General features: G+C 49.9%; 12 protein-coding genes across 12 annotated transcripts; 6 read left to right on the plus strand and 6 right to left on the minus strand.

Annotated features, from left to right (window-relative positions):
- Positions 1–173: 173 nt before the first annotated feature.
- On the plus strand, positions 174–581 carry CPAR01_11554 (uncharacterized protein; the record flags this gene model as incomplete). Its single annotated transcript, XM_060495813.1, has 1 exon — positions 174–581. One exon carries the CDS (start codon positions 174–176, stop codon positions 579–581), a length of 408 nt encoding a protein of 135 aa, XP_060346161.1.
- Positions 582–607: 26 nt separating this feature from the next.
- On the minus strand, positions 608–1,090 carry CPAR01_11555 (uncharacterized protein; the record flags this gene model as incomplete). Its single annotated transcript, XM_060495814.1, has 1 exon — positions 608–1,090. The coding sequence occupies one exon, from the start codon at positions 1,088–1,090 to the stop codon at positions 608–610; it is 483 nt and encodes a 160-aa protein (XP_060346162.1).
- Positions 1,091–1,738: 648 nt separating this feature from the next.
- CPAR01_11556 (uncharacterized protein) lies at positions 1,739–3,251 on the minus strand (the record flags this gene model as incomplete). Its single annotated transcript, XM_060495815.1, has 9 exons — positions 1,739–1,772; positions 1,824–2,243; positions 2,309–2,446; positions 2,536–2,573; positions 2,624–2,778; positions 2,828–2,869; positions 2,929–3,019; positions 3,082–3,114; positions 3,168–3,251. 9 exons carry the CDS (start codon positions 3,249–3,251, stop codon positions 1,739–1,741), a joined length of 1,035 nt encoding a protein of 344 aa, XP_060346163.1.
- An 857-nt stretch (positions 3,252–4,108) lies between these two features.
- Positions 4,109–4,535, minus strand: CPAR01_11557 (uncharacterized protein; the record flags this gene model as incomplete). Its single annotated transcript, XM_060495816.1, has 2 exons — positions 4,109–4,303; positions 4,494–4,535. 2 exons carry the CDS (start codon positions 4,533–4,535, stop codon positions 4,109–4,111), a joined length of 237 nt encoding a protein of 78 aa, XP_060346164.1.
- A 1,029-nt stretch (positions 4,536–5,564) lies between these two features.
- On the plus strand, positions 5,565–7,370 carry CPAR01_11558 (uncharacterized protein; the record flags this gene model as incomplete). The annotated part of the gene is made up of 5 exons (XM_060495817.1): positions 5,565–5,790; positions 5,869–6,415; positions 6,472–6,535; positions 6,617–6,963; positions 7,034–7,370. The coding sequence occupies 5 exons, from the start codon at positions 5,565–5,567 to the stop codon at positions 7,368–7,370; spliced, it is 1,521 nt and encodes a 506-aa protein (XP_060346165.1).
- A 1,030-nt stretch (positions 7,371–8,400) lies between these two features.
- CPAR01_11559 (short-chain dehydrogenase) lies at positions 8,401–9,403 on the plus strand (the record flags this gene model as incomplete). Its single annotated transcript, XM_060495818.1, has 3 exons — positions 8,401–8,464; positions 8,518–9,129; positions 9,186–9,403. The coding sequence occupies 3 exons, from the start codon at positions 8,401–8,403 to the stop codon at positions 9,401–9,403; spliced, it is 894 nt and encodes a 297-aa protein (XP_060346166.1).
- Positions 9,404–10,176: 773 nt separating this feature from the next.
- CPAR01_11560 (calcineurin-like phosphoesterase) lies at positions 10,177–10,884 on the plus strand (the record flags this gene model as incomplete). Its single annotated transcript, XM_060495819.1, has 1 exon — positions 10,177–10,884. One exon carries the CDS (start codon positions 10,177–10,179, stop codon positions 10,882–10,884), a length of 708 nt encoding a protein of 235 aa, XP_060346167.1.
- Positions 10,885–13,397: 2,513 nt separating this feature from the next.
- CPAR01_11561 (uncharacterized protein) lies at positions 13,398–15,216 on the plus strand (the record flags this gene model as incomplete). Its single annotated transcript, XM_060495820.1, has 4 exons — positions 13,398–13,414; positions 13,469–14,347; positions 14,407–14,704; positions 14,761–15,216. The coding sequence occupies 4 exons, from the start codon at positions 13,398–13,400 to the stop codon at positions 15,214–15,216; spliced, it is 1,650 nt and encodes a 549-aa protein (XP_060346168.1).
- Positions 15,217–15,454: 238 nt separating this feature from the next.
- CPAR01_11562 (acetyltransferase) lies at positions 15,455–16,219 on the minus strand (the record flags this gene model as incomplete). The annotated part of the gene is made up of 1 exon (XM_060495821.1): positions 15,455–16,219. The coding sequence occupies one exon, from the start codon at positions 16,217–16,219 to the stop codon at positions 15,455–15,457; it is 765 nt and encodes a 254-aa protein (XP_060346169.1).
- A 790-nt stretch (positions 16,220–17,009) lies between these two features.
- On the minus strand, positions 17,010–17,417 carry CPAR01_11563 (uncharacterized protein; the record flags this gene model as incomplete). Its single annotated transcript, XM_060495822.1, has 2 exons — positions 17,010–17,182; positions 17,252–17,417. The coding sequence occupies 2 exons, from the start codon at positions 17,415–17,417 to the stop codon at positions 17,010–17,012; spliced, it is 339 nt and encodes a 112-aa protein (XP_060346170.1).
- Positions 17,418–18,713: 1,296 nt separating this feature from the next.
- Positions 18,714–19,775, minus strand: CPAR01_11564 (uncharacterized protein; the record flags this gene model as incomplete). The annotated part of the gene is made up of 1 exon (XM_060495823.1): positions 18,714–19,775. One exon carries the CDS (start codon positions 19,773–19,775, stop codon positions 18,714–18,716), a length of 1,062 nt encoding a protein of 353 aa, XP_060346171.1.
- A 4,157-nt stretch (positions 19,776–23,932) lies between these two features.
- Positions 23,933–24,127, plus strand: CPAR01_11565 (uncharacterized protein; the record flags this gene model as incomplete). The annotated part of the gene is made up of 2 exons (XM_060495824.1): positions 23,933–24,037; positions 24,095–24,127. 2 exons carry the CDS (start codon positions 23,933–23,935, stop codon positions 24,125–24,127), a joined length of 138 nt encoding a protein of 45 aa, XP_060346172.1.
- Positions 24,128–25,722: the final 1,595 nt, after the last annotated feature.

A 25,722-nucleotide genomic window follows, 5' to 3' on the forward strand; every position in this document is an offset into this window, starting at 1 on the left:
GGTCTAGAAAGACTGAAGCTAATACGAAGTTAAGGCACTCATGTCGAGATTGTGCTTGGCTGACATGACACGGCAACATTCGCGAAAAAACATTAGTGGGTGACACGATGAGCGACAATGGGTGGTCAGGCAGTATGAAGTGGATGCGGGCTAACTTATGTATTGTTGTCGCCATGCGAGCTATCTGGAGCCGGACTCTCACTTTGGCATGCTTGCCAACGACCCAAAAGCCCCTTCCCATATCAAACGAATGCCAGAGGGTAAGACGCCCCGATACCAGGAAGCCAAGACGCCCGAACGCCGAATTACGAAATCCTCAAGACCTCGAGGCCGGATCTCTTCTGGTCGTTGTAACCTCTCTGCCGTTTCTTATGATATCATCCCAGCATGCCTTTCTCCCTATACCTATCCCCGTATTCCGTTTTGTCGTCCTTGACCTAGGAGCTCCCAAGTACGTCTCGACTCATAGTAGGAAAGCGATGTTCAACATTGGAACCAATCTAAGACAGATGGTTGGCAGCTGGGCGGCGTGTGTTGCTAGCGAATACGCTCTAGCTGCATCGCTTGGTCGGCCCATGTAGTAAGTAGCAAGGAGATGCAGTATGCCTTACACCATGTAAGCAATATAGCTGCTGTCTGGTGCAACCGGCGAAGATTCTGCCGAATAGTCCTCGTCGCCTTCATTGTCCTCATATGGCGCGGAAATATGGAAGACGGTACCGTAGGCGGGAGGCGGGGTGTTCCCTTCGAAAGCAAGAAGCGGTCTCGCAGTAGAGTCCTCGCGCTCATATCGAGGGAGAGGCTCCGATTGATCCCCAAAGCTGCGCAGGTTGGGCACCGTTCGTAGGTTGTCTCCGTAGTGGTATTGTGGTGGATTGTATCGGGCATCAAGGTAGGCCACGACCATATTGGTTCCGAGCGCTATGCTTCCGAAGAAGACGAAGCTGAGAAATATCAAGAAGAGCGCTTGAGGGAGGGACATGTCCCAAGGGTCGCCGTGCATGTCTTCCATGGCCTTGAGTATGGAGTCGGAGATGCTGAAGTCGTGGATGGCGAAGTAGTAGTCAACACGTGCCTCCGGAATGTACATTTTGATGTCTGGTGTAAGTGATGATTCTGCTCTGATCTGTACTTCAGTTGCGCTCATGCCTGATGACACGACTTGGTGTGTATGGGGAGAAAGCGTGGTGTTGTTTTTCTCAAGCAGGTTAGAACAGAATTGTGGGTGCATCCTCTAGGAGATTGCATCCAGCCAGGTAAAAGCTCGTCTTTGGGTGGGAGCGTGAAAGCGATTTATTCTACAATTCCTGGTCTTTCTCCGGAAGGAGACAATTAAGCTTCACGATTACCGTTTTTGCCAAACTAAGGTGGCTTCTGGATGTCCTCAGGACCCGTCTCTCTCTGCCAAGGAAGCACCTTGATACCACAACGTAGGACAAGCTTCTCTCCCGCCCACGGCTCGTCCATGTATGAACACCTGGAAAACCAGAGCGTTGTGGTCAGGTGGAAATGCAGCATCACTCAATGACGAATGAGAACGACCCGAGGAGGGGACAATGATCGAAATCTTCAACTGTACAGGATACGAAATGGAATAAATTCGTTTCACTATTCTTTCCATTAGCAAGCACTTCCATACTTACTCAGCTAAGGTACATGTACGCAAGATATCCCTTGTTGGAATGACATCACTCTCATTCGGCAGATCATCTGCTCCCTCAATGTTGTCCACCTTTCTTTATGCCTCTGGCTTTCTTCCGTAAATATTGTAACTGTCATGAGATGTCAGCTAATACCAATTTCAGGACCAACTTATTACTAACACTGTCCAGTACCCATGAATAGACCTGTCTTTCAGGTCCTTCCGGACATCAACCAGGAAGACCTGCACTTCTTCCTTCGTCCAGTTGTGTATGCGAGTAAAAGCGGCCATGGTGAAGCCCTCAACACCAGAAGACATATTCTCGTGGTTCCACATGCCCAATTCCTTATACTTAGAGTCCCTAGCCCATGCGTTCGAGGGCCATTTGTCGCTCTGGATTGCAACATCAACGAATCCGACCTCTCTCATCATCTCTGCAAGCGGTTCGATGTGCTGGTAGGGCCTTCCAAACTTGATGGATGCATCATAAATCAGGTCGACACATCTGGAGACAGCATGTTCCGGCTTCAAGGTACCATCGTCGGACTTGACGAACACGTCGTACTCCTGTAGCTCTAGAAAACCTCCAGATTTGAGGTTGCTGCAAAAGTATGAGTCAACAGGCATGTTTCACTTTCGTCTGAGTTTTCGACGAGGGCTTCTTACTCAAAGCACTTTTTTATGTAGACTTTCCAATCAGTGATTGAGGAGTTCATCGCCCGTGTGTGGATGTAATCGAACGGCTTCGAGTAGACCCAAGGCTCTTCTAGGTCATCAATCTCGAACTTGACATTAGGAGGGATGCTTGAAGGTGTCAGTGTCTTGAAACCAGGTGCTAATGCAGTCCCAAGTATGGCTGCTAGTTTAACTTGACTTTTATACCAGGTACTTACAACTGTGGCATAGACGGGGAGAGATCAATGCCGAGGACCTGTCTCTGCCATTAGCTTTACACCATGAAAGGCATCTATCAGTACTTACCTCAGCTTCAGGGTGTTCCTCTCCAAAGTCAACTGCCCAGATTCCAGTGCCAGTGCCGACATCAAGGACCCTCTTCACCTTTGAGTCGGGGGCGTTCGGAGGTGCGAGACCCAGCTTGTTATCCAAGGTCAGAAGGAAAAGGTTGTGTTGCAAATCTGGCTTGCTTATCAGCTTAGTTGAGGCCAGTTGAACAGAAGGACTCACCCAGTCTGTCAGATTCCGATGCGTCATTGGGAATATGATATTCTGCGTCATCGACGTCAGGTGTGCTCTTATTGCCGATGTTCCATTGGGTCAATACTCACGGCCGTCTTTGTACTTGTGGTACGTTCGACCATTTTCGATTCGATAATCAAGAATGGAGGAGGTGATACTCGTGCTTGATGAAGCGATGCTCTGTTATTGATCATTAGCTCGACCATGTTGTCTAGGATACAGTCACCAAGACTCGAACTCACCTCCCTAAGCTCCGACGCGTTGTCATTGGGGGCCTAATTCATGTCAACGATTGAGAAGAAATGGGGTCCTGTGTCTTTCACTGTACATCTTGGGGAACGATGTGTCCCGGGCCTTCGACGGTGGCCAGGTTCGTGGCCGCAGGGGCTGCGCTTATAGTGTTGCTGGACATAGTCGGAAACGGAACAAGAACAAAGGCGTCGAAGGTTGAGATCAGGTCTTTCACCCTGAACGAAATGGCAATGTTTCCTTAAGAGTTTTTTTTTTCGATTTAAGGTGGAGGAGATCACAACAGTGATACGATTAGCACGTGTGCACAATAGGCTTGATTGATTTCCATTTACCCCTCTCCTTGGCTGGAGACAAGCATGCATGTTGGCGGCAAAGATACTATTCACGGCGTATGCAAGGTTCGTAACCATGGAACCAACGCACGAATCTGGACGAATTGGTTAGGTAGAGTACGACGTGGAGCTTGTATGGTGCCATGTTGCAGGGTATAGCGTATATCTATAATTATGCAGCGCACAATTGTTTGTGAGTGCGTTGGTAATTCCATCACTTTTCATAATTACGAAGATAACTCTTCACGACGAGAGCAGACTGGAAGATAGCACTGTGATTTGACGTTCATGGTAGTATGTGGACTGAGCTTCAACGCACCGCAAGCTGCAACAGCTGGGTGATCTCACATAGTCGTTGGGATTTAAAGGTTCTCAAGATGACAAGCACGGCCGATTTCAATCTGGCAGGGTCGCCTCTGAAAAGCGAAGTATCCGAACGGGTGCATCTTCTGAGGCTTACTGTTTCCAAGATTGAGACAAACTTAAATCTTCTTTAGTACTATCACCATAATCAAAGGCCTCATTAGGACTGGTAACCTCAGATTGGTTCCACTTTGTCTTCCTCAGGCCCTCCTCCAAACGCAGAGTAGCTAGGCCACGTTGTCAGCTTCGAGGCGCGATAGCAGCAACGCCTGAGAGACAAGAACGACTTACATTGGCAAGTAGGCATGAATATGCCGACCTCTCAAATGTTTTCGCACGTCAATGAGAAACAGGTGAACCTCCTCCTAGGTCCAATGATGTGCCCTACCTTAGTGAGAGGGGCCATGGTAAAAGCCTCGAAGCCGTTGCAGAAATGCTCGTTATTCCAGATTCCCAATTCCTTGTATTTGTGATCTTTAGGCCAGGGGGTTGAAGGCCACTTGAAGGCATGCATTTCCTAGCTAGTGTAAGTGATTTAATGCCATCCACAGTACAGGGAATTGTACGCTTCTCACTGCCCCTCTGCTTGGCCGGATTCAATCATGCGGGACCACGGCGAGGATACTCTTTTTGGCGAGGAAACGTTCGCGAAAAAGGAAGCATCGCGCGTAACACAGCGAGTCTCCCAGAGAGAATGGAGCTCGTACGATAACATCATGCAGTTGGTTGTGATGTCTGATGCCTGGCATGGTGGCTCGTGCATGGAAGCCATGTCGTTGGATCACATCACAGGGACATTTCCGACAATTACCAGCTGCAGCAGCCTGTTTGCTTCGTGGTACTTTCCAAAACTTTGACACATACGGATGATACGTCGCGGCTCATTTGGATGTGGCTTATGAGGCTGAGATTAGGTGTCGTTGCAGGAGGTTCGGGAGGGGGTCCCTTCTATAGTTCATGCATACTCGTACACCCAGAGTTCGGACGATCGGGCTTGAAAGGCGACTGGATAGCGCAAGCAAGTTGATTCGTTAGGTGTGCATCATGCAATGAAGCCCGAGACGGATTTTGAGCATGACAAAGAGGGAACAGCACGAGCAACTGGGGGGCATGGAGTATTTCGAAGCAGCTCGTTGGCAATAATCAGCTAGGATAATCACACGAATGTGTCAGTTTGAAGACAAGCTTTCAGCAGGACCCGTACGAAGTTGTAGACCAGCGGGGCTACCCCGATCCATCATCTCAAAGTCCCGCTATTTGAGTTCAGCTAAACCGTCGGGTTGACAGTTGCAAGACTGGCAATCCCGGATTCGAGACTTACTGCAATGGCGTACACGATCCAGCTCGCCCAATCATCATTGATCGTTTGGACCAGACTATCCTACAGAGAAAGGATTTGGTTGCTGATGGTCTGCTCCCGACGCGCTCCACAACGGCTTCGGGAAACCCTGGGCGGCCTATTCCATACAGATACAGCATTTACCGAGAATCGGGAGCGACTAACGTCCCGAGCCGTCGGCCGTGCAGGCCAGAATCGTAATGCCGCCAATATCGAGCCCCACTCGACGCGCTCCGTCTTCTGACCGTGTAAGCCATCACTGAACCGCCGGGATATTCTAGTCAAGACTAAGATCGAGCAATCGCTAGCTTGGAGAAATATATAAGCTGAAGACCTTGGTCTTAGAGGTCTTGATCATACCAACACAATTCTTCTGATTCAACGATAGCTTCATCAAGCCCTTAATTCCAATAGGCCAATCGTGGGAAAAGCGCCAGCTATGACCCTCATAGCCCAACAAACCGACGGCGATTCTGCACAAGGCGGTGTCCCCAAACCAACGCACGAAAGCACTCTCTTAGATGGCGTGCTCCGATGGCCATCTACAGGACTCAAGGTTCTCATCGTTGGTGGTGGGCCTGCCGGCCTACTGACCGCTCTCGAGTGCTGGAAAAAAGGACACGATGTCGAAGTTGTGGAGAAGAACAGCAAAAACTCTACAATTGGTGAGCCATGTTTTTGATATATGAAGCAGAGATAACGAATAATCAGAAATAAATGGACTAATTGACACTCGGACACAGGCGATGTGATTTTCATTGGACCATCTGCTCTCGCAACTTTCAAGGACTACCCGAGCATGCTCGAGGAGTATCACCGCCAATCGTGGGATGCGTTCTGTTCATACCGAAGACTTGATGGTCAAGAAGTCTGTCAACCTCAAGAGTTCGAGTACAACAGAGACGATGTCCAGCCCCACGTTGCTTGGCCCCTGAGAATCAGGACTATGGTTAGCCGACCAGGCATGTCAATCATGTTCTACGACCAATGCGTGCGTCTAGGCATCCCGGTCAAGTTTGGCGTGAATGTCGTTGACTACATTGAGAATGCTGCCGAAGGAACAGGCACTGCTGTCACAGCTGATGGCCAGCGACTCACGGCTGACATTGTGGTTGCTGCCGATGGTCTAGGCACCAAGTCGCACAAAGTGGTCATGGGAGAAGCAATCAGAGCCGTTCCCACAGGATTCGTCATTTGCCGCATCTTCTACCGCCTTGACCCGGTGAAAAACAAGAACCTCTATGAGAAACTGATCAAGACGACGAGACCTGATCTTCGCACTCATTCTGGGTGAGTTCTTACCGACACTTGATGAACTCATCAGTATGCTGACTTTGTTTTTGTAGTGGCGACTTCCATTGCATCTTTATCACTGCTAATGACTCTATTGTCATCGCAATCACGATGCCGGTATGCCGCTTTTCCTGGACCACACTCGCAACTAGTTTTGCTCTCCTGACAGATGGAAACGACTAATCACTATCGTTATAGGACGATGGGACTGCATCGGAGTCATGGGCCGAGACCATCACTGGCGATGAGTTTGTCAGTAAACTGCCAGTCACCGAAGGATGGGACCCTTTGATTTTGGAAGGCATTCGAAACATCCCCGAGAACAGCATCGTCAAATGGCAGCTCTGCTGGCGCGATCCTCAGCCTAAGTGGACATCGCCCGAGGGTCGGATTCTTCAGCTTGGTGATAGCGCGCACGCCTTTATTCCATCTTCGATATCTGGCGCATCTACAGCGCTGGAGGACGCTCAATCTCTGGCTGAATGCTTGCGGCTTGCCGGAAAGAAGGACGCCAATATTGGAACTAAGGTTCACGAACTATTGCGGTACGTCTAAACCTATATGCATATGGCCTCTGATCCCTCGAGCCAAACTGACTGTGCCTGAAACCAATAGCATCCGACGCGCCTCTACCCTCCAGCGTCTTGGATTCGCCAATCGACGAGAGATGCACCGGAAGGGTGGATTTGAAGAGGTCATGAAATCTGCCGCAAAAGGGGGCCCGATGGGACTTGGCAAATGGATATGGACTCACGACCCTGCGAAGTACGCCACCGAAAAGTTTGCCGAAGGCCGCAGTCATCTCGAGAATGGCACTCCCTTTGAGCATACAAACCTTCCCAAGGGGTTCAAATGGGAACCCAACTGGACCATGCAAGAGGAGATTGAGAAGGAGAAGCGGGGAGTTCACACCCCTGACCTGAAGATGAATGGTGACTGGAGCATCTACTAGACCTACACGATGTGTTGTATAGACGACCCCTGTCAGAATTATAGAGTTAGAAACATATACGGAGGCGTAGAATCAATAGAATATGTTTTCAAACACAACACCAATCACCTTGATCCTGACTCAACACCCATTTCGGCATGTACCTGCGAGATATAAAGCCTCAGTGCTGCGGCTAGCACGGCTTGATGCCCACTTCTACCACGTCGAGCGGCCTTGAAAAAGCCTGAAGTTTTATCACATTAATTATGGTTTATCTATAATAACAGTCTGTTTCGTTACGGATTCTTGTAGGCTTTGTAGGCTTAGTACTTTGCAGCGCGCTTACTACTGTAAGGGCTGCTGGATGCCGACGACATGACGAAGCTCAAAGGGAAGACAGGCAGTCAGTCTGATCACGTAGGGTAGAGTGATGTAGTGAGCTCAGTGCGACTGCAAATCCAGGTGATTCGTCGTCATGAGATAAAAATCACGATCAAAGGTTGAGGTGGAGCACCGCCGAGTGTCGGTTTATCGCAGGAGGAGCGCCGCCTTGCTCCAGCCAGATTCGATTTGTAAACTGATTGAATTTGTAAAGCATTCCGATTTGTAAACGTGTTTGATTTGTAAACCCAGCTGACCACCAATGATCACCATAATCCTTCCTGCCAGCTGTTGCCGATATTGAAGTCGTCGCTTACAAGTCGCTCATTTCAGACAACAATCAGAGCTCTTACTTTGAGCGACTTAACGAAACAAAGTGGGCTACATCACCGAAGAATACAATTGGCTAAGGATGTCTATCCAGACGCGGTCCGTTGATTCTTTGTCCTCGAAGTTCAAGCCGTAACCTAGTACAAGGCACGGATGTGGCTGCAGGAGGTGCTTACACCTTATGGGCGCCACCTCTATTGTCCGGACATTGGCGCGGGGGCTGGAGTATATATGATGGAGAAGTCCGACAACATCGCGGGGATCAATCCCCGACCTGCATCAACGAAATCGACTGCTCTTTCACAATCTTGCAAGGACTGCAGTAGAAGAAGAAGCAACGATGAATTCGAACGCGATTTTCAGAGTCGACGGCATCGTCGCCGTGATTACAGGCGGCGGGACAGGTATGCATCCTCCGGCAAGACGTAGATGAACCCAGTGCTAAGACAGCACCTAGGTATCGGCCTCACAATGGCGAGGGCCCTAGTCTCTCAAGGTTCCGCCAAGGTCTACATCCTTGGGCGCCGTCTTGAGGTGCTTGAAGACGCAGCCAAAGAACATCCCAACCTGATCCCCCACAAGTGCGATGTCACCTCAAAGGAAGACCTCCAATCCATTGTTGACCGCATCACCAAGGAAGTCGGCTATGTCAACCTCGTTATCGCCAATTCAGGTGTTCTTGGGCCTTCTGTTCGCTTTAACCCAGCGCATTCCGTTTCCGATTTGAAGAAGATTCTCTTCGATGACTTTTCCATGACGGAAATGACGGAGGTTTTGCATGTGAACATCACGGCTGCCTTTTTTACCATGTCAGCCTTCCTTGAACTCCTTGATGCCGGTAACAGGAATGCTCTCAAGGGTGGTTTCGGCAAGCCAGACCAGGAAGGCAGCAACGTAATCGCCATCCAGAGCCAAGTCATCTTCACGAGCAGTATTTCGGCTTTCAGTCGGCACTTCTCCTCGACGCCCCCGTACTTGGCTAGTAAGACTGCTATAATGCAGCTCACTAAGCAGGCCAGCAGCCAATTGGCTAGACATGGGATTCGTGTGAACGGGATCGCCCCTGGGTGTGAGTACTACCGTTCTGATTCTGCATCTCAATTTTGCAAAACTAATAAACTCCAGTATTCCCCTCAGAAATTGCTTCTGGGCTTATCGGTGACCGCAAGCCAGAGACCGAGTCTCCTGATGATACGAAATTCATTCCCGCGAGGAGGTTTGGGGGGGATGAGGAGATGACCGGAGCAATCCTCTACCTTGCCAGTCGTTCCGGCAGCTATTCGAATGGTTCGATCATGGTCATGGATGGTGGCCGGCTGAGCGCCATGGCTAGTTCCTACTAAGGGTATTCTAGTTTCTGGTGTCGGGCAATTCTGATTCCTAATTGAGGGTATTTACAGCTCAATGCCTGCATACCATATGATATCGATGGATGCAAACTTGATAGGAATAAGTGAGGATGAGACACGTATATTCGATATTGTGTGCTACCCCAAGTACGATTATGTAAACAGACCTGGATATCGGAGTTGCCGCTAGCCACATTAAACAAATGGACAGTTGGCTTATCATCAGTCCGCCAAGATGAAGAAGTCGGACATCCAGGTTGTGTGACTGCTCAGGCTTAACCGAGATCATAAAATCACAAAGCACTATCCTCAATTACGAGACAAGGCAATAGCCAGCGCGTCCTTTCGAAGTTGTAGTGCATTGTGATTTCAACATGAGGTACCAGCTCGCCAACAAAGACCGATCCAGCCTTCAACTACCAACAAAATCAATGGACAGTACTATCTGTGCATGATTAAGATTAATCGCACAAGGGCAAGACCTCGGCCTTTAAAATCTCGCAGATTTATTGTCTCTGGCAGTGTGTCACCAATCGTTGCTACTGGGCAAGAGATGATAATGAAGCAATCCACCGGCATCCGAATGCAGAGTCAAGCCCACGACCATACAAGCAACTTCCACGAATCTTATTCCCAGGCTTACTTGGCATCGTCAACTTCGTATAAGCTCTACGCCAAATTTTAGACAGTGCCAAGCTTCCACTCACATCGCCCGCCTTACTTGACGTAACCCAGGCGCACCTCCCCCCTCGGCAACACCTGTAGGCATGGATGGCCTCCCAGTGTCCAACGAAGCCGAACGCGTCACCCATGTGCTACCTCTCTTCCGATTTTATTTCGGGGAAGAACTCGTTGATGGGTTACGCCGACAGCGCGAGACGGATGAGAACAACGTGATGACACGAATGTTCAGAGCCGATGGCGAGGGCCAGCTTGACGGCTTGATGAGGAATATTCTGAGTAAACACGGTGTTGATGATAGATATCAAATACCGAATTCCCGACAGCCACATAACGGTACTGGGATGCACACTATTCTCCAATGTCCCATCATCGAAGAGACGCCAGTCAGCAACAGCCTAAACGACTTCCGCGAAATCGATGGCTGGACTGTCGAAGAGCATTGCCAACTGCACAAGCAAGACCTAGCCTGGTTGAACAGCAGAGTCAACGCCATATCCGTCGACTCTGGACGCAAGATTGTCATCTTCACGCACTACAGTCCGACCGAAGATATCCGCGCTGTTGAACCTTGTCATGCTCAAAGCGACATTAAATCTGACTTTCAAACAGACTTGCGAAACGAAGATTGTTGGAAAAGCCCTAATATCAAGGTCTGGGCGTTCGGTCATACACACTTCAACTGCGACTTTGTGGATGAGGCGACAGGGAAGCGACTCTACACCAACCAGAAGGGCTACTGGCAGGAACACTCTCCAGGCTTCAGGGAAGGAAACGTGGTTCATGTGGATTGAGGCTCAAACATAAGAGTTTGGTCTCAATGCTCTCGGCTGGAGAAAAGGTGGTTCCCTAGCCTTGTGGGAAGATAGCAACCCCAAAGGAGTTTCCTCCTCGAGTTGGCCATAGTTGGCTATATGCAGCCTACAATCGTAGCCAACCCCTAGCCGCCCAGAAGAGAATGAAAAATCATTTGTCTACCGCTTGATCAGTATAATTTTTCACAGGGGACTCGAGTGGAACGCAATTGTGGTTTTCCGTTCTGCAAAGTGGTCACTTTTCCGAATCGTCCCGACCCTCGCGTCCGTATTCAGTGGAGAGAATGGTCGGTCAGCTGCCGCAGCCTGTGAGAGACTTGTTCTAGAAGAGGCCGCGCTCAAGCTCACCGACTCGGTGGTACCACGACCCTCTTTTACCCCTTTCTCCCCAAACTCAGGCTTGCGGAGGATCTCGGAGGCTCTCCGGTGAGACTGAAGTGCGGGATGAACAGGAGGCATCGGGGCAAGCATCGAAAAGTTTGGGATGGTCATCAGATGGTGCAAAACATGGAGAATTGGACATGATTCTGGGGGGGTGGTTGGGGAATCAGTCCTAGCGATTGAGCAAAAGGATGGAGAAAACTCGAAATAGATGGTAGCAGACGTGTGAAATCCAAGAAAGCCAAGACATCGCTCTCCATTTATCATTTCTCCTTTCCCCATTAAAGACGTTCGAGTCGGTCCGTTGAATACAGCGAGAGTCTTGGGCGGTTCCCACTCGCAATCGGACCGTTACACTCCACATTCCACCCCGAAACTGCGGAGAATGGGGCATGCAATTTGGGGCCCCGACGCTCCGCGCATGGCGGTCAAGTTCCCCGGCTGCCCCGATGGGAGGCTGTCGGAAGTATTGCTACACAACGGATGTCCCATGGGGGCTCCAGCATTATGGGCGGAGAAGCATACATACTGGAAGTTTTGAACTGTACTGTGAAGCTATCAGACCATGAAGCCAGAACCTGTGTGATTGTAGAAGGCCAACAGGAGCTGTCCAGCGGACGAGACGCAAACTGTCAGATCAAAGTTGCCAGCTATGCTTTCCCCTCATCAAGTCGATCTCAGTATTCATATGAGGGTCAAAGAAACCTGTAGCGAAATGCTTTCAGTTGTTTGACTGTCGATGGTAAACTTTTCAAGATGGAGCAACAAGCAACACTTTAGGTAATGCCAGAGGCGTCCAGCGCGCTGAATCACGGGGGCATCGCAGGGATGGCATTGACTTGTTAGTCTGCCCAGACTGAAAAAGCACAACTTTGCCAACTGCCAACATTCGCCCAGCCAGCAGCCTTGGAAGTTCCATAGTTAAGTTGAACAAGACGCGTTGCGCTCACAGTCTAGGCACGTCACATTCTGTCTCGGAGTAATCCAGTGACCCGGCTGCATCTTACAGCACAATAGACTTCTGAACAAGCAGAAACAGGTCGGTCGCGCCGCTGTCTGACTCGCACGTGAGGGTCTGGGGATCGTCATTACTTTTTATTCCTGGTGTTCAATTCCAAGACGTCGCGTTGTGCAAACCCGGCCCCACGTTGCCGGTTCCGTCTTCGCCTATTGCAGGCTTTGAAATTCGTTTAGCTGGAAGAATCAGCTGTCTTGCAGAGTTTCCAGGGAGACTCGGTCGCGCTTTGAGAGCTTGGCCTCCCATCGTGGACTCATCTTGGCAGCATAAGCAGGTGTCTTGGCTTCACAAATTGATTCCGTATGCCAATGTCCGCGTACCCCTGCCTCGCTGTCGGCAATGACGGGGGCCAAGCAGCCGATCTGAAGCCTCACCCTCAAGTCTCCCAACCATTGTCGACGGAGTGAGCCCCATGAACAGGTGCTTTTCGCCCTGCCCAGCTTGTCTATTGTCCGACCTGAGCTTTTCAACTCGCTGGCACTGCGAGCTCCCTAGCTCGCACGACTCGCAGACACCAAGTCCTGCCTTGGTGGAATGCGCGGCGCCCTTCCAACCCCGGATTGTCGATGCATGGGGCTTCCGACAGTCAGTCGCGTGGGTGGCGCCTTTCCTGTCTCCCCCAGATGAAGGGGTGGGATGAAAGTGGATTGTGTCCATGTACGGATACAACAAGTACTTCCCAAGGTCATCCCACACCTTTCATCGAGCCTTCATCAATCTTGCCGGTCTGCGCCCCAGTATGGAGAAAGGATAGGACCGAGTCGGCCTCTGGGGCAACGTCATAGCATCGTTGCCAATCACTATAGTCGGTCAGCCGACTCAGGCTCGTCCACATCTGCGAAGTGGCAGGATGTGGCTGCAGTATAAAGCCATCACGGTGCATACTTGAGAGACATGAGCATCACTTCCCACGCTCTCTGGCTTTCCCACACAACTGGGCTTGAGCCGACCTTTCATCCTATCTCCGCTACTACTTCACTGGACTATTAGGACATCTGCATGAGTTCTTGAGCGAAGAGCTTCTGCTCCTTCACACACTGCTCCAGATTCCACCCAAGTTCGATCTCGATTCCGTACAAGAGCATCTGAAAATATGGGGTTGGGCAAGAAGTAAGAAAGAGCCGTTGCACTGTACACTCTGGTAGTCACTAATCCCAAGTTAAGGTCCATTCGCATTAATGGCGCCGACTGCGGCATCGAGTCGCTTTTGCTTGGTGTTATCACCAGCATAGGAGGCTTCCTGTTCGGTTATGACACCGGTCAAATTTCATCTATGCTTCTGTTCACGGACTTCAAGAGACGCTTCGCAACCGGTGCACCAGACGCTGACGGTATTCCACAATGGGTTCCCATCACCCAGTCCTTAATGGTGTCGCTCATGAGTATCGGTACTCTCATCGGTGCGCTCTCAGGTGCCTACACAGCCGACTGGTGGGGCCGACGAAGGAGCTTGAGTTTTGGTGTCAGTATCTTCATCGTTGGAAACATTATCCAGATCACAGCCATGAACTCGTGGGTTCACATGATGATGGGTCGCTTCATCGCTGGTCTGGGAGTCGGCAACTTGTCTATCGGTGTGCCCATGTTCCAGTCGGAGTGCTCTCCCCGCGAGATTCGTGGTGCTGTTGTCGCATCCTACCAGCTTCTCATCACCTTCGGCATCCTCATTTCCAACTTGATCAACTTCGGCGTTCGCAACATCCAGGAGTCCGACGCTTCATGGCGCATCGTTATCGGCCTTGGTATTGGCTTCTCCCTGCCATTGGGCTTGGGAATCCTCGCCGTTCCCGAATCTCCTCGATGGCTCGCAGGTCGTCAGGATTGGGAAGGCGCTCGCATGTCCATGGCGCGCCTCCGTGGTCTTAAGGACGATCCGCACAACGAGACCGTCGAGAAGGATCTCCAGGAAATGTTCAAGGTCATTGAGGAGGAGTCCAAGACGGGCTACGGTACTTGGCTTGAGTGCTTCACTGGATCCTCTGGAATCCCGAAGACCGTCTACAGAACGATCCTGGGTATCTGCATTCATTTCCTGCAGCAGTGGTATGTTGCGGTCCACCAAAGTTTCAATGTCTAAGAACAGTGTCTAACACACACCATAGGACCGGTATCAACTACTTCTTCTATTACGGAGCACAAATTTTCGAGTCGGCTGGTATTGACGATCCGATCATGGTTCAGCTTATTCTTGGTGCCGTCAACGTCGTGTGCACTTTCTATGGTCTCTATGCTGTTGAGAGATACGGTAGACGCTGGCCCATGTTTATTGGTGCTCTGTGGCAGTTTGCCTGGCTCACAATCTTCGCCTCTGTCGGCACTGCCCTTCCTCCCGAAACCAGCGCAACCAGTGGCATCGTTATGATCGTCTCGGCCTGCATGTTCATTGCTTCCTTTGCTAGCGTAAGCTTCCCCCTGCCAACTTTAACGATTCTCCTTACTGACTATCTATCTTAAAGACCTGGGGACCTATGGCGTGGTGCGTCATTGGAGAGACATTCCCTCTCCGAACTAGAGCCAAGCAGGCATCTCTTGCTACCGCCGGTAACTGGTTGGGCAACTTCCTCATCTCGTTCCTGACACCATTCGCGACCAACGGTATTTCTTTCGCATACGGTTTCGTTTTTGCTGGTTGCAACTTAGCCGCCGCTTTCCTCGTATGGTTCTTCCTCTACGAGACGAAAATGCTGTCCCTCGAGAACGTCGACAGAATGTACAGCGATCCAAGCGTCAAGCCCTACTCTTCCACCAAGTGGGTGCCTCCAGGCTACATCACTCGCAAGGATAAAGACGAGTCCGCGTTCCAACGAGCATCGGTCCACACCGATAACAGCAACCCGACTGAGAAGGCAAGCGATGAGAGACCTTTCTCCGAACATCACACCAAGCAAGAAACTACATCCAACGCCGTTTAGGCCATTATAGTTTCATAGTTGCTTGCGTCTATAGTTTTAATAATAATCCCGTTGAACATAGTCCATGTGTAAGGTCATAGAATCGGCCGTAACTTCGCCGTGTGGCACATGGGCGTATGCTTTCCCCTTCTGAAAGACCTCTATTTCAAAGCTTGAGAGATATTACGAGGATGAACAGATCTTTTGTTCGAGCTATTGTTTAGAATACCAAGCTGTGTCCCTTTTCCCCTTCAGAACGTCACTGGCCGTCTCCAGTCCTCATGAAAATATTCGAAGGTCTGTCTCGGTGCGCGAATTGCTCTTCAACGTCATATTCGATCTCTGGACCTTCTTGCTTGAAACCCAGCTTGGAATACACGTGTCTACCCATACTTGACGCCTCCAAGAGTAGCTCAAGCCCGCCACGTCGCTTCGCCTCATCGAGACCCCACTGAACCAGCTTCTTGGCGATGCCCTTACCCTGGAACTTGGGATCCACGGCGCACATGTCCAGCACGAACACTGCCGGCTCAGCCGCCGTCGCCTTCTCTGCGATGACCTCCTCACGTCGCTTGTGCAGCGATCCCATACAGGCTGCGGCGTATCGCTGCTCGGCTTCGTTGCCGGGGAAGATGGACTCCAGCCCGAGCTCCTTGATCAAGTCTTTCGGTGGCTGCTCGCCGTGACCTTCAATGGCGGACTGCTGTGCCCAGATTGCCATGCCTACGATTCTGCGCTGTCCGGCATTTTCGGGATCCGGAAGGGTGGCCTTGAGGAAGACGACATTGGGGTCGCCCTTGTTGTTCTGGTTGATGGTTTTGAAGCGGTTAGCCATGCGACCGGCGCCGCGAACCACGCCTTCCGGCGTATCCCAGCCGGGGTTCATGGACAGGTAGACACCATCACGAGCTTGGTGACCGAATGCGTCTCGGACGACCTCGGTGACTTGAGTAAAGTCCTCGGACTGGGAGATGACTTCGATGCGGACATCATAGTTCTGCCCCGCGACGGTGGTGCTTGCCATGGTTTCTGCGGGGTAATCGCGGTTGAAGACTTCAAATCGCGGGGTCAAAATGCTAAAGTCTGGGTCGCAGGGGCTTCGAGGCGGTGTTACTGCGCAAGATTCCAATGAGTCTCGAGTTTGGTTGTTGAGTCTACAATTTCTGCATGGAACGAAGTTAAGTGGACAAAGTGTCTTTACTGAAAACTGAAAAATTCAGCACCTTTGCCAAGCTCTTCTCTTGAGCACGACAAACGGACAACCCGAGTTGAACCTGGACGCATGAATCATCCAATGCCCCCGAGTTGGTATGGCCCACTAGACTCCGCATCTCGGAGACGAAACCCCCGATTTAGTCGTCAACTCCATGTGCCTTGCTAGTGCCCGAGCTGACTTAACTCTTATTAACAGACACGATTGATCCAGTTCATGAGAATGTAACGTTGAATGACAACATAGGCTCTTATGGATTCAAATGTCAGAGCCCAAGAGCTAAGTGAGAATGGAGAAAGTTGTGAAATTTCAGACGGCTGACTCTGGTCGAGAAAAGACTGACCATGTCCCAGAGGCCGAATGCCGTTATAGGTAAGAATTGAGACCCACGCTAGGCAGCTAGCACTTTTTGATTCACAGCGTCCTACGGAACAGTGGAAAATCAATGGTGTTTAACAACAAGAAAGAGTTCAAGATGCTTGGCATCAACTAATCATCCTACTGGTTTCGTCATAAACACTTAGTGCATTCATGGTAGCTTCAGGCTTTTCCATCCAATTGATCTAATTCTTTTCGGCGCTCCCTAATGTTTTCTGACAAATTAACAGCCAAATACTCTAGCAGTGCAAACATTGATACCAGCAGCTCCAGCGCCAGGTGCAGCCATGTACTCGCACTTTGTCGCAAATGTCCACGAGCCATGCGGCGCAGAGTACTCCACAACATCATCACGGAAGCGCATGTATGCTGAGTATCCAGAGCGGCAGTTCAGACCTAAGTTTGAGATTACAATTAGCTATTGGTGCATAGTTGCCATGTCAGAGTGCGGTGATAATAACTCACGCCAGCCATTAACGTCGCCGTATCCGTTCACGCTGCAAACCTTTTGACCATTGTCTGTGAGCGTGATAGTGGCATATTGGAAGTTGTTGATGCTTGCGACGAAATCGACGCAAGCTAGTGCAGAGCCGGCGAAAGTTGCGAGGACGACGTTCTTGAGGGAGACCATGTTGACTAGATGGATGATTTTCGTTTAAAACTTGGGGTTGGCGAGTTAACTACTGAGGAGATGCAAGCTGATTGAGGTGATTCTTCTGATCGTGAGGATTGCATGCAAGCACAGAACAATCATACTTATACTTGGCCGTCCTGAACATGATCGAGCTCAGACTATTAGCAAACTTCTGCAATGAGAAAAATAATGGCTGCCTGATCGGAAATGCCCCGTAGTAATTTCTTTCTCAATAAGCCTACTAACGTTGGCAAATTTTGAGGTCTTGACCGCTGCGATGTGAAGTATTGGCGGCTTACGTGCCAAGACAAATGTCTAGCTGCCTGCCTCGCCAAGTTAGACAACCCCCAAGCTCTAAGCCCCATGGGGTCTGATGTCGCAGGGGGGCCGTTTCCCCTTTCAGGATTCGAGGTCACCTTTCAAGAGGAAGTCTACCCCGATTGGTTGTCTTGTTAGTTGAACTAAGAGTATAACATTACCTCGTGAAGCCAACAGTGAGTCTGTCAGGTAGCTACTGACTCGCCCCCCAGCAGCGGCAAGCGACGATGAACATTGATCCTTTCGCTGAAACCCTCGCAATCGGCAGTCTTATCAGCTGGGAATGGAGGAAATACACGCTTTCGGCTATTTGATTTCAGCTGACGTGAGATTCTCTGGTCTGTTTAATGAATGGGTGTAAATTGTGTTCGAACAATATGACAACGCAGAAGTCGGGTCCACACGCGACTTGCCTGATGCTTATGCAGGCAAGTTGTTCAACTGCAGCGAAGAATGACTCTAGGACACCAAGGTAATTGAAACGTTCTGTGGCTCGTTCTGAAAATCGTTATCAAGCGCCAGATCTATAGTATTTTCGGTAGAATAATTCTGCCCAAGCAAATGATCGACTAATACCATGTTGTGTACTCCGTAGGTCCTTGATGGCGTAGGCACCCCACAACCCGAACTGAAAGTTCTTCTGGACCATCCCTGCCGCCTTCCCTGCCACCTTAAAGTTAAGTGCCCTTTCGATCCGAGAGAAGTGTCACCTTAATCTCACCTCACTTGCAAAGTCCCGTAGCTTCAATAGATGATTGGTCTGCTTGTACTTCACTTTCTACTCGTCATAAGCTAGAGGAGTTGACCCATGATAGAGTGTGAAATGACAAATGATTAGCAAACACACGGTAAATGGTTCAGCAGACGTTTCTAAAAAGCGAAGTGCGATTCAAGAAATCTAAACAATGTATCTACAAGGCTGAACAAAAAAAACAAAGAAATGATCCAATTGATCAAGGAACCAAACGTTTGAAATCAGGCAGAGCCAACAGCGAATTCCTTGACAACCTTACACACTGGAGCTGCCCCATTAGCAGCATACTCGCAGCGCTCGCCCTTCAAGGTAGAAGCCAGACCCCTCTTCTCCTCCATGCGGGCAAAGTGACGGGAGCGCTTGGCGGGAACGCTCTTGGGAGAAACGTCAGTGAAGGCCTTCTTGGTGGAGTCCCAGATCTTGTTGTCGGAGGTGATGAAAGGAGCACCGGCAAACTTGGTCAGCGACTCGTCCTTGCCATTGAAGAATCCAGAAATCTCCTCAAGGAAGGGAACAGTATCAATGGTCTGGTTCTTGCCGGAAAGAGAGCGCTTGCTGAAGGACTCCTTGCAGCTGTTGCGGTTTGCGACCTGTCCCACGTTGTCGGTAACGTACTTGCAAGCCTGCTCAAAGGTGGTCTTGGCTAGTGTGTCGTTCTTGCCCTTATTGAAGATACCGGCAAGGTTCTCCATGTCGAGGTGAAGGGACTGGATGGGCTTGTTGGTGCCGTCGGGTTGACCGTCAAGCCAGATGCAGCGCTGGCGAACACCATTGAGGACGGCGCCCCAGTTCCACTCGCGGCCGCACTGGAAGCCCAAGTCACCAACAGGGATAAAGACCTCGTCGCGTCTTGCCTGGGTGTCACTTCCCTTGAGAATGATGTTGGAGACGCAGATGGCATTGCCACCAGGCTGGATATCGAGAGACTTGAGGTTGAAACCATTGTTGGTCTTGAAGCTCTGAATAGGCGCCTCAGCGTTCTTCAGGCCCTTGAATAGTTCCAAGTCACCATTATTGCGGCATTGGTCCTCGGGCTTGTCACTATTTCCTTCGAAAACACCAAAGATCTGGGTGTTGGAGAAGTCGGACAGGATGATGGAAGGAGGGTTGCCCGCGGCATCTTGGTTGTCTCCGATTTCCATGCGGATGGTGTAGAAGTCAACCTCCTTGGGCTTCGTGTTGATGGCCGACATGATGCCAATGCCCGATGAGACGAGCCCCAAAAAGGTAGCGACATTGCCAATGGCGGTGCCGAGGGTTGCAACTGCTCCGATAGCGGCCATTTTGAATCGAAAGATTGGTTGTAAGTGAAAGTGGTAGGAAAGTTCCTAAGTGAGTGAATAAAAAGCACAAAAAAATGAAGGAAGTACAACTCGTTGTTGCGATGGAAGACTGATCTGATTGAGGTGATGATGAGAAGAACGACATATTTTCGAGGACAAGCAAAGACTTTTATAACATCATGACACTAACGGAACTATTCCTATTCTATGTACGGTCATCATGATCACTCCTCAATATCAATTTTGATGATGCCAATCCATCACCTCGCTTAGCCTCTTGATTGAATCCATATTGCGCCTGGCCAAGTAAGGCCAGCCTTTTCCATGGTAGTCGGCGCCGAGCGGACACTTTGGCAGTACAAAGGCCGAATGCCCGATGCTATTCTCAGCTGCCAAGTCCGTATTCGATGCTTCGTGAAGTGAATTAACAAGGTTATTGTGGACTTCTTAGCATGCATGCTAAGAGGACTGTAGAATCCAATTCTTTACTTCTGAAACCGGCCAGGCGTGACGAGGGATCGACACCGGCAATGCTTGACAACTAGGATCCATGCACATGCGGAAAAGCTCTCCGATACAACTCTGAAGGCATTCTGGTTGATGATGACACTGGCGAGTTGAATCGATCAATTTCCGACTACCACGAGGATTTCTTTTCGAAATGTGCACTGGGCTCGAAACTTTGCCTTCTACGAATTGAAGCTCTTCAAGTCGGACTGAGGGGACGTACGCGCTCTCAGCTGCCATGGAATCAAGCGGAGATGCGGAGTAGCGTCAGTGCAAAAATAGAGTTCCTCTAGCCCACGCAGTGTATGCCCCCTATTCTGACCAGGAAGGCCTCGAAGCGGTCTTGTAACCGGTTCCCTGCTTGCTATGGAATAGAAGCTCTAGACTCCATTTCTCCATGATAACTGGGCTGATGCTAAGCCCTATCACAAATTTTCAAACTCGGTGGTGCATCCATGAACAGCCCGCACTATGCGGACTGTTTTTCACCGCCGGCGGCGGGCTTTCAACTTAGTGAACATCGTTAAGCGACTTGTCAAAGCTGTGTGTCGTGTTCAAGGCGTTTCTCAACGCATAAAGGAGCTCGGCGTCCTTGTAACCCCCTGAACATGTCGCCTTGGCAAGCAGCGATCCGGATGAACTCAACGACTCGACTCGTTTGGAGGCCGAAGACTTGGCTATGTTGACAGGACAAACACCTTTCGGTAGTCCCGTGATAAGTTATAGCATAGCGTCTTGAAAAATTCTGACATTGATTGGACCTTTGGGACTGAATGCAACTCTTTTGACGCATTTGCCTGTCTATCGGCACCACATGTGGAGCGTATTTTTGGTCTCATACTCGCGGAGCCGGTCTGGGGGGGAAACCACATACAGAAATGCTGCCCACAGCAATGAGCGTTAACGCTGATCTGTAAACATCCAAATAGCGTGTGCTTTTCCTCCGAGATCTTCACGACAATCATGTGGGAGGGAGGGCAAAAGAGAAAAGGCCATCCTTACATTCCGAGGCCCCATGTCGTTCGATGGCCGAAAACCGATTGGCTGCTCCTGTTTCACCAACATGGGGGCGATGAGGAACAACCTTGTTAAGGGTTTCAGCCTCTGGACGAACAGTAAGCCATTTAGTGGCCCCGTCCAGCACTGCCACTCTTCATGATGGGCTGACAGTCGTTTCTGGCCCATGGGAATGGGCGACAGCGGGCCGCATGGATCCAAGTTTAGTATCGCCATTCTCGGCTCGTGCACATAGTCCTTTCTCACCTAGCCAGGAAACTTTCCGAAGCCTTAGGAGGATGCTTTAGCTGGCTTGTGGCAACCTAGCTGTGGGGTCTTTCTATGTGGTACAAGTGCAGGAAGTATCCTGGCATAGGGGACAAGACGACTTCTGACGAGATATGCGTCGATATTGATGGATTTAGTCTGGGACCATCTTAGTCCACTTGACGTCGACCACGGTATTGTAAAAGTGTCGTCGCCTTTGCCAAGAGAATTCGACCATTTCTCTCGATGTGCCAACATCGTGATAAAGTCAGGTTGCCCTTAGGAACAATAATAGTATAATAGGATTTCTGGATCCACCAAGTCAACACGAAACAGGGGCGCACAGATAGTAGTCACGGTCGAAAGTTTCTTGCCAGTGTAACATTGACTAATTATCTCGGCAACCTGTTGCAACACCTTTTTTCATCGTTGAGTAATCGACCTGGTGTTGAAAGCACCAAGTTTCGAGGCTCCCCGACAGGATTTGCCGAAGGACCGGTGACTTTGTTGAACTTTGTTCGATAATGAGGTAGACCCCACGCCGCACCGACTCACAATTTTCAAGGCGAGCACACATCACTATGGCCTTCGTTATAGTACATAATCAGACTCATATTGCGCTACTACAGTGTAGCAATATTGGGTCGTGACATCGCTGGTCCCTCCTTATCCGCCTCCTCCTGAACAAGGTAGGCGCAGATCATCAGCCTCAAGCAAACGGTTGAAGGCCCCTCACGGGGCATCCGCGAAAGCAATACTATACTGGGCGGTGAGAAATACAGGAGAAATCGATTGGGAGAGTTTCATAGTATTCCCACCTTCGCCTTCCTTCTCAGCCTAAAAGTACGTATGGTGGTGTGAGCTCGTCTTAGTCAAACTTAAATCTCCCTTGCTTGCTATGAAGAGGCTGAGGTAAATGATTTGATCTACTGTCAGTCCACCAAGCTTGACACCACTGTGATCTTCGCCACATCCATATCTGGGTGGTTCTGGGCTGCAGACTGGCTATACACGGCCGTTGCGGGCATTATGTCACACATCTGGCTGCGGTCACCAGTTACAGTCTCACATCTGCCGGATCAACGCGCTACTGCCGTCGTTGGAATTCATTGCCGCGTCCGCGACGAAGGTGCGGATACGGTATCTTAGATTGTGCTGTTTGATTAGATCCTTGCCCGTGTTATTAGATATGAGCGCAGACGGTTCTTTCAGGTCATTGAACGCGACACTGGCAAAGTCCCGAGTCGTCCCGTTGAGCTAGATGACTAGTTCTTGCTGGTTGGGCTGATGATCCAAATGAATTAATTATGAGTTTATGTCATGCAGAGTTGACATCGGGTATGAGGATGTGATTGAGACCGGAGGTGGCGATGAGTGAAACTTTCTTTCGACCGACTTTGTAAGGCCTTGCGGAAGTTGTACTACAGCCATCTCAGCTTAGGACCTCAAGAGCGCGTGAAGAAAAGCGAGAAAAGAAAAATGAGGAAGCGAAAGCTACTACGATCATCTGTAATGTTTCCACTTGCATCAATTGTCGTTCCCAGAATCCCAGAATCTCAGCTAGTAAGCCATGGTCTTAGCTGATTCCCTCTCAACGTGGCGTTCAGGCCTGATGTCTCAGACTCATTTGAGCGGTGTGAAATAGTACTTCCTGAAGTTACGTTTTCCGGGATGAACAACTTGATGTCGTCTGAGTTGAGAACATCCCAAAACATCTACCATAGGCGAATGCTGCCCGTGCTGATATTTTCGTGCGTCCGGAGTACACGTGGAACTATCGCGATAGCTTCAGTTCCCACACGTTTACCGTATTGGAAACAAGCTGAACGAGAAGAATTCACTCATCTTCGGGGCTACCTTTGGGCTGGACTTGTCTGGCGTCTAGAAGGGAGATTGGACGTGGGGTCAACCTCTAAGCTAGACATTTACACCCAAGTCAAATCTCAACCAGCCACGGGCGGCAAGTGGGAGCATCTTCCAGCCACCAGCTTAGTTCCAGTTCATCCCACCGGATGCTCAATGACTCTGGCACACATTATCCCCATAGTTTCTCTAATCGTGGTACCAAGGATGGATACAGCCAGGGCCAACGGCCCTTTCATCGGCCAATGCCACGACGGGAATGGATCTGATAAGATTATCGGAACAGATTTTGACAACGATTTGCCAGGCCTTGGGCAGATCAAATGATGTCAAGTCGATGAGGGATTTTTGGCTTGGATCCCGATCCTTACAACTCCCTTATTCTCTAGACAGTGGGAGGTCTAGCAGAAAGCATAAAAGGCACCTTAGCCTCACGCTACCCAGTCTCATTTTTTCTCGCATCATAACATTTCAACAAACTCAATTACTCTAGTCACGCCCATCGACTCATCCTCTGATTCAACATGCAATTTCTCACCGTCGTCAGCCTTCTCCTTGTCGCCGTTACCCAGGTCGCGGCGGCCCCTCCTCCCGCTCTGGAGGGTCGAGACTATGCGCTTTGCTGCTACGTAGGTTCACGCTCTCGGCTTAGATGAAGTAATGAGAAAACTCTAACTGGTTAACAGCTCACTTGCAAAGACGACCCGGCGTGCAAGTAATGGTGGACCCAACCGCTGATACTTGAACGAAAAAGTCTCGGAAAAGCTTCTGGGGACACTCACGGGAATGTTTTGGAATTGGGCAGAGACCACCCACGTGTCTCATACTTGTTAATCTATCAACATATTTTCCACGCCATGAAGGTACCAGATACAATCACGAAGTATTCTTGCCATGTGGGTTCAAAACGGGCGTTGCCTTTCGAATAGACGTCAACGTATGCAATGTCATGGATCTCATGTCAATGGGTCTACGCCTCTTATTGAGACATTTTGGGGGCATTTGAGACTAGCCAGTGATGTCAGTGATAGGCGTCAAGCTGAAGACTAACACTCTTGCGATTTAGAGCTACCTGTATGGGAATGATTTCGTTGAAGACTACTTAGAACAGAAGGACTAGCACGGGCGAGGTTGTTCCCGTGATCTAAGATGTCCTCCGTAATCATCGCTTCTTTAACTCCATCACGAAATCTCCGTTCAAATACTTGATCCTCCCCTAGTCGGGGTTGACCAGAGGTGGCCACTAGCCCGCCCCGTCACTTCCTCCCCTGCAACGGATCGAGTTTTCTAGTTATCGCACATGACACATGGATAGACGGATGAAATATTTATGACGGACACAAGTTGTGGCCACTATCGTGTACTTGAAATTTTCGTGTAGCTTACGACCATCCATATGATACCTTGTCCAGAGACTGAGGACTCCAAGAGAGAACAAGCAATTTGGGGTTGATTCACTATTCAGAATGGGATAGCTGATTGAAGAATGCCCGATAAGGCAAGGGTCTAAACCGGCATGTCAGGACCGCCGTTTCCCAAGGCCCGCAAACCGCCCCTTGTGTTACCTTTGTCAAACGTGAAACTGGCATCTCATAGTCCGTACCATCAATATATTATGTCTTAGAGATGCTATTTGTGACCGCCCCATAACGAAGTGACTGTGATCGCGATAATACGGTGATGATAAAATAGCTTCTAGCGGCTAGAAATGTGTGCTGGGAGAGAGTTTGTTCTTGCTGACTTCTCAATATGGAAACCTATCTAAAAGATAGGGTCCGACGTACGGGGAGGAGTTTCTATGATTCTCGAGTCTGGATTTATTTGGTGTTCAGCAGAGAAATTGTACGCGGAATCAATTTTAAGCTGGCCCTCGAGCCAAAACTCAGCGAGTCACTAACAAAGAAAGAGGCGATGATGCAGCACGGAGGGCGTTTGGGAACATCGCATGCGGGCCGCGCTAGCGACTGCTCGCCGGTATCCCACATGGCGGTCATGCCCAGTCCCGGGAGTGCCCGTCCCGCACACACAGCAACACGTGGATGTTGGATCCGCATCGTCCCGAGGCCGGGCCGGAGCTGAACGTCTCCCGTCGCATGTTATGGTGTCCATCCCTATCGAAGCGACGACAACCTTGGATGAGTGAATCGATCTTCAGGTTCAGGAACAACATCTAGGTAGACTGTGACAACTGACTCTGCTAGTAGATTTGACAGCGTTCTATCCATGCGATAATGTCACAATTATGCCTTATATACTCGCATGACGTATGTTCGTACAATCAAGAGCTTTACAGCTCTGTGGAGATTACCTTATA

This window comes from Colletotrichum paranaense (assembly GCF_030867605.1).
Source record: "Colletotrichum paranaense strain IMI 384185 chromosome Unknown Scaffold_9.1, whole genome shotgun sequence".
Taxonomy (NCBI): domain Eukaryota; kingdom Fungi; phylum Ascomycota; class Sordariomycetes; order Glomerellales; family Glomerellaceae; genus Colletotrichum; species Colletotrichum paranaense.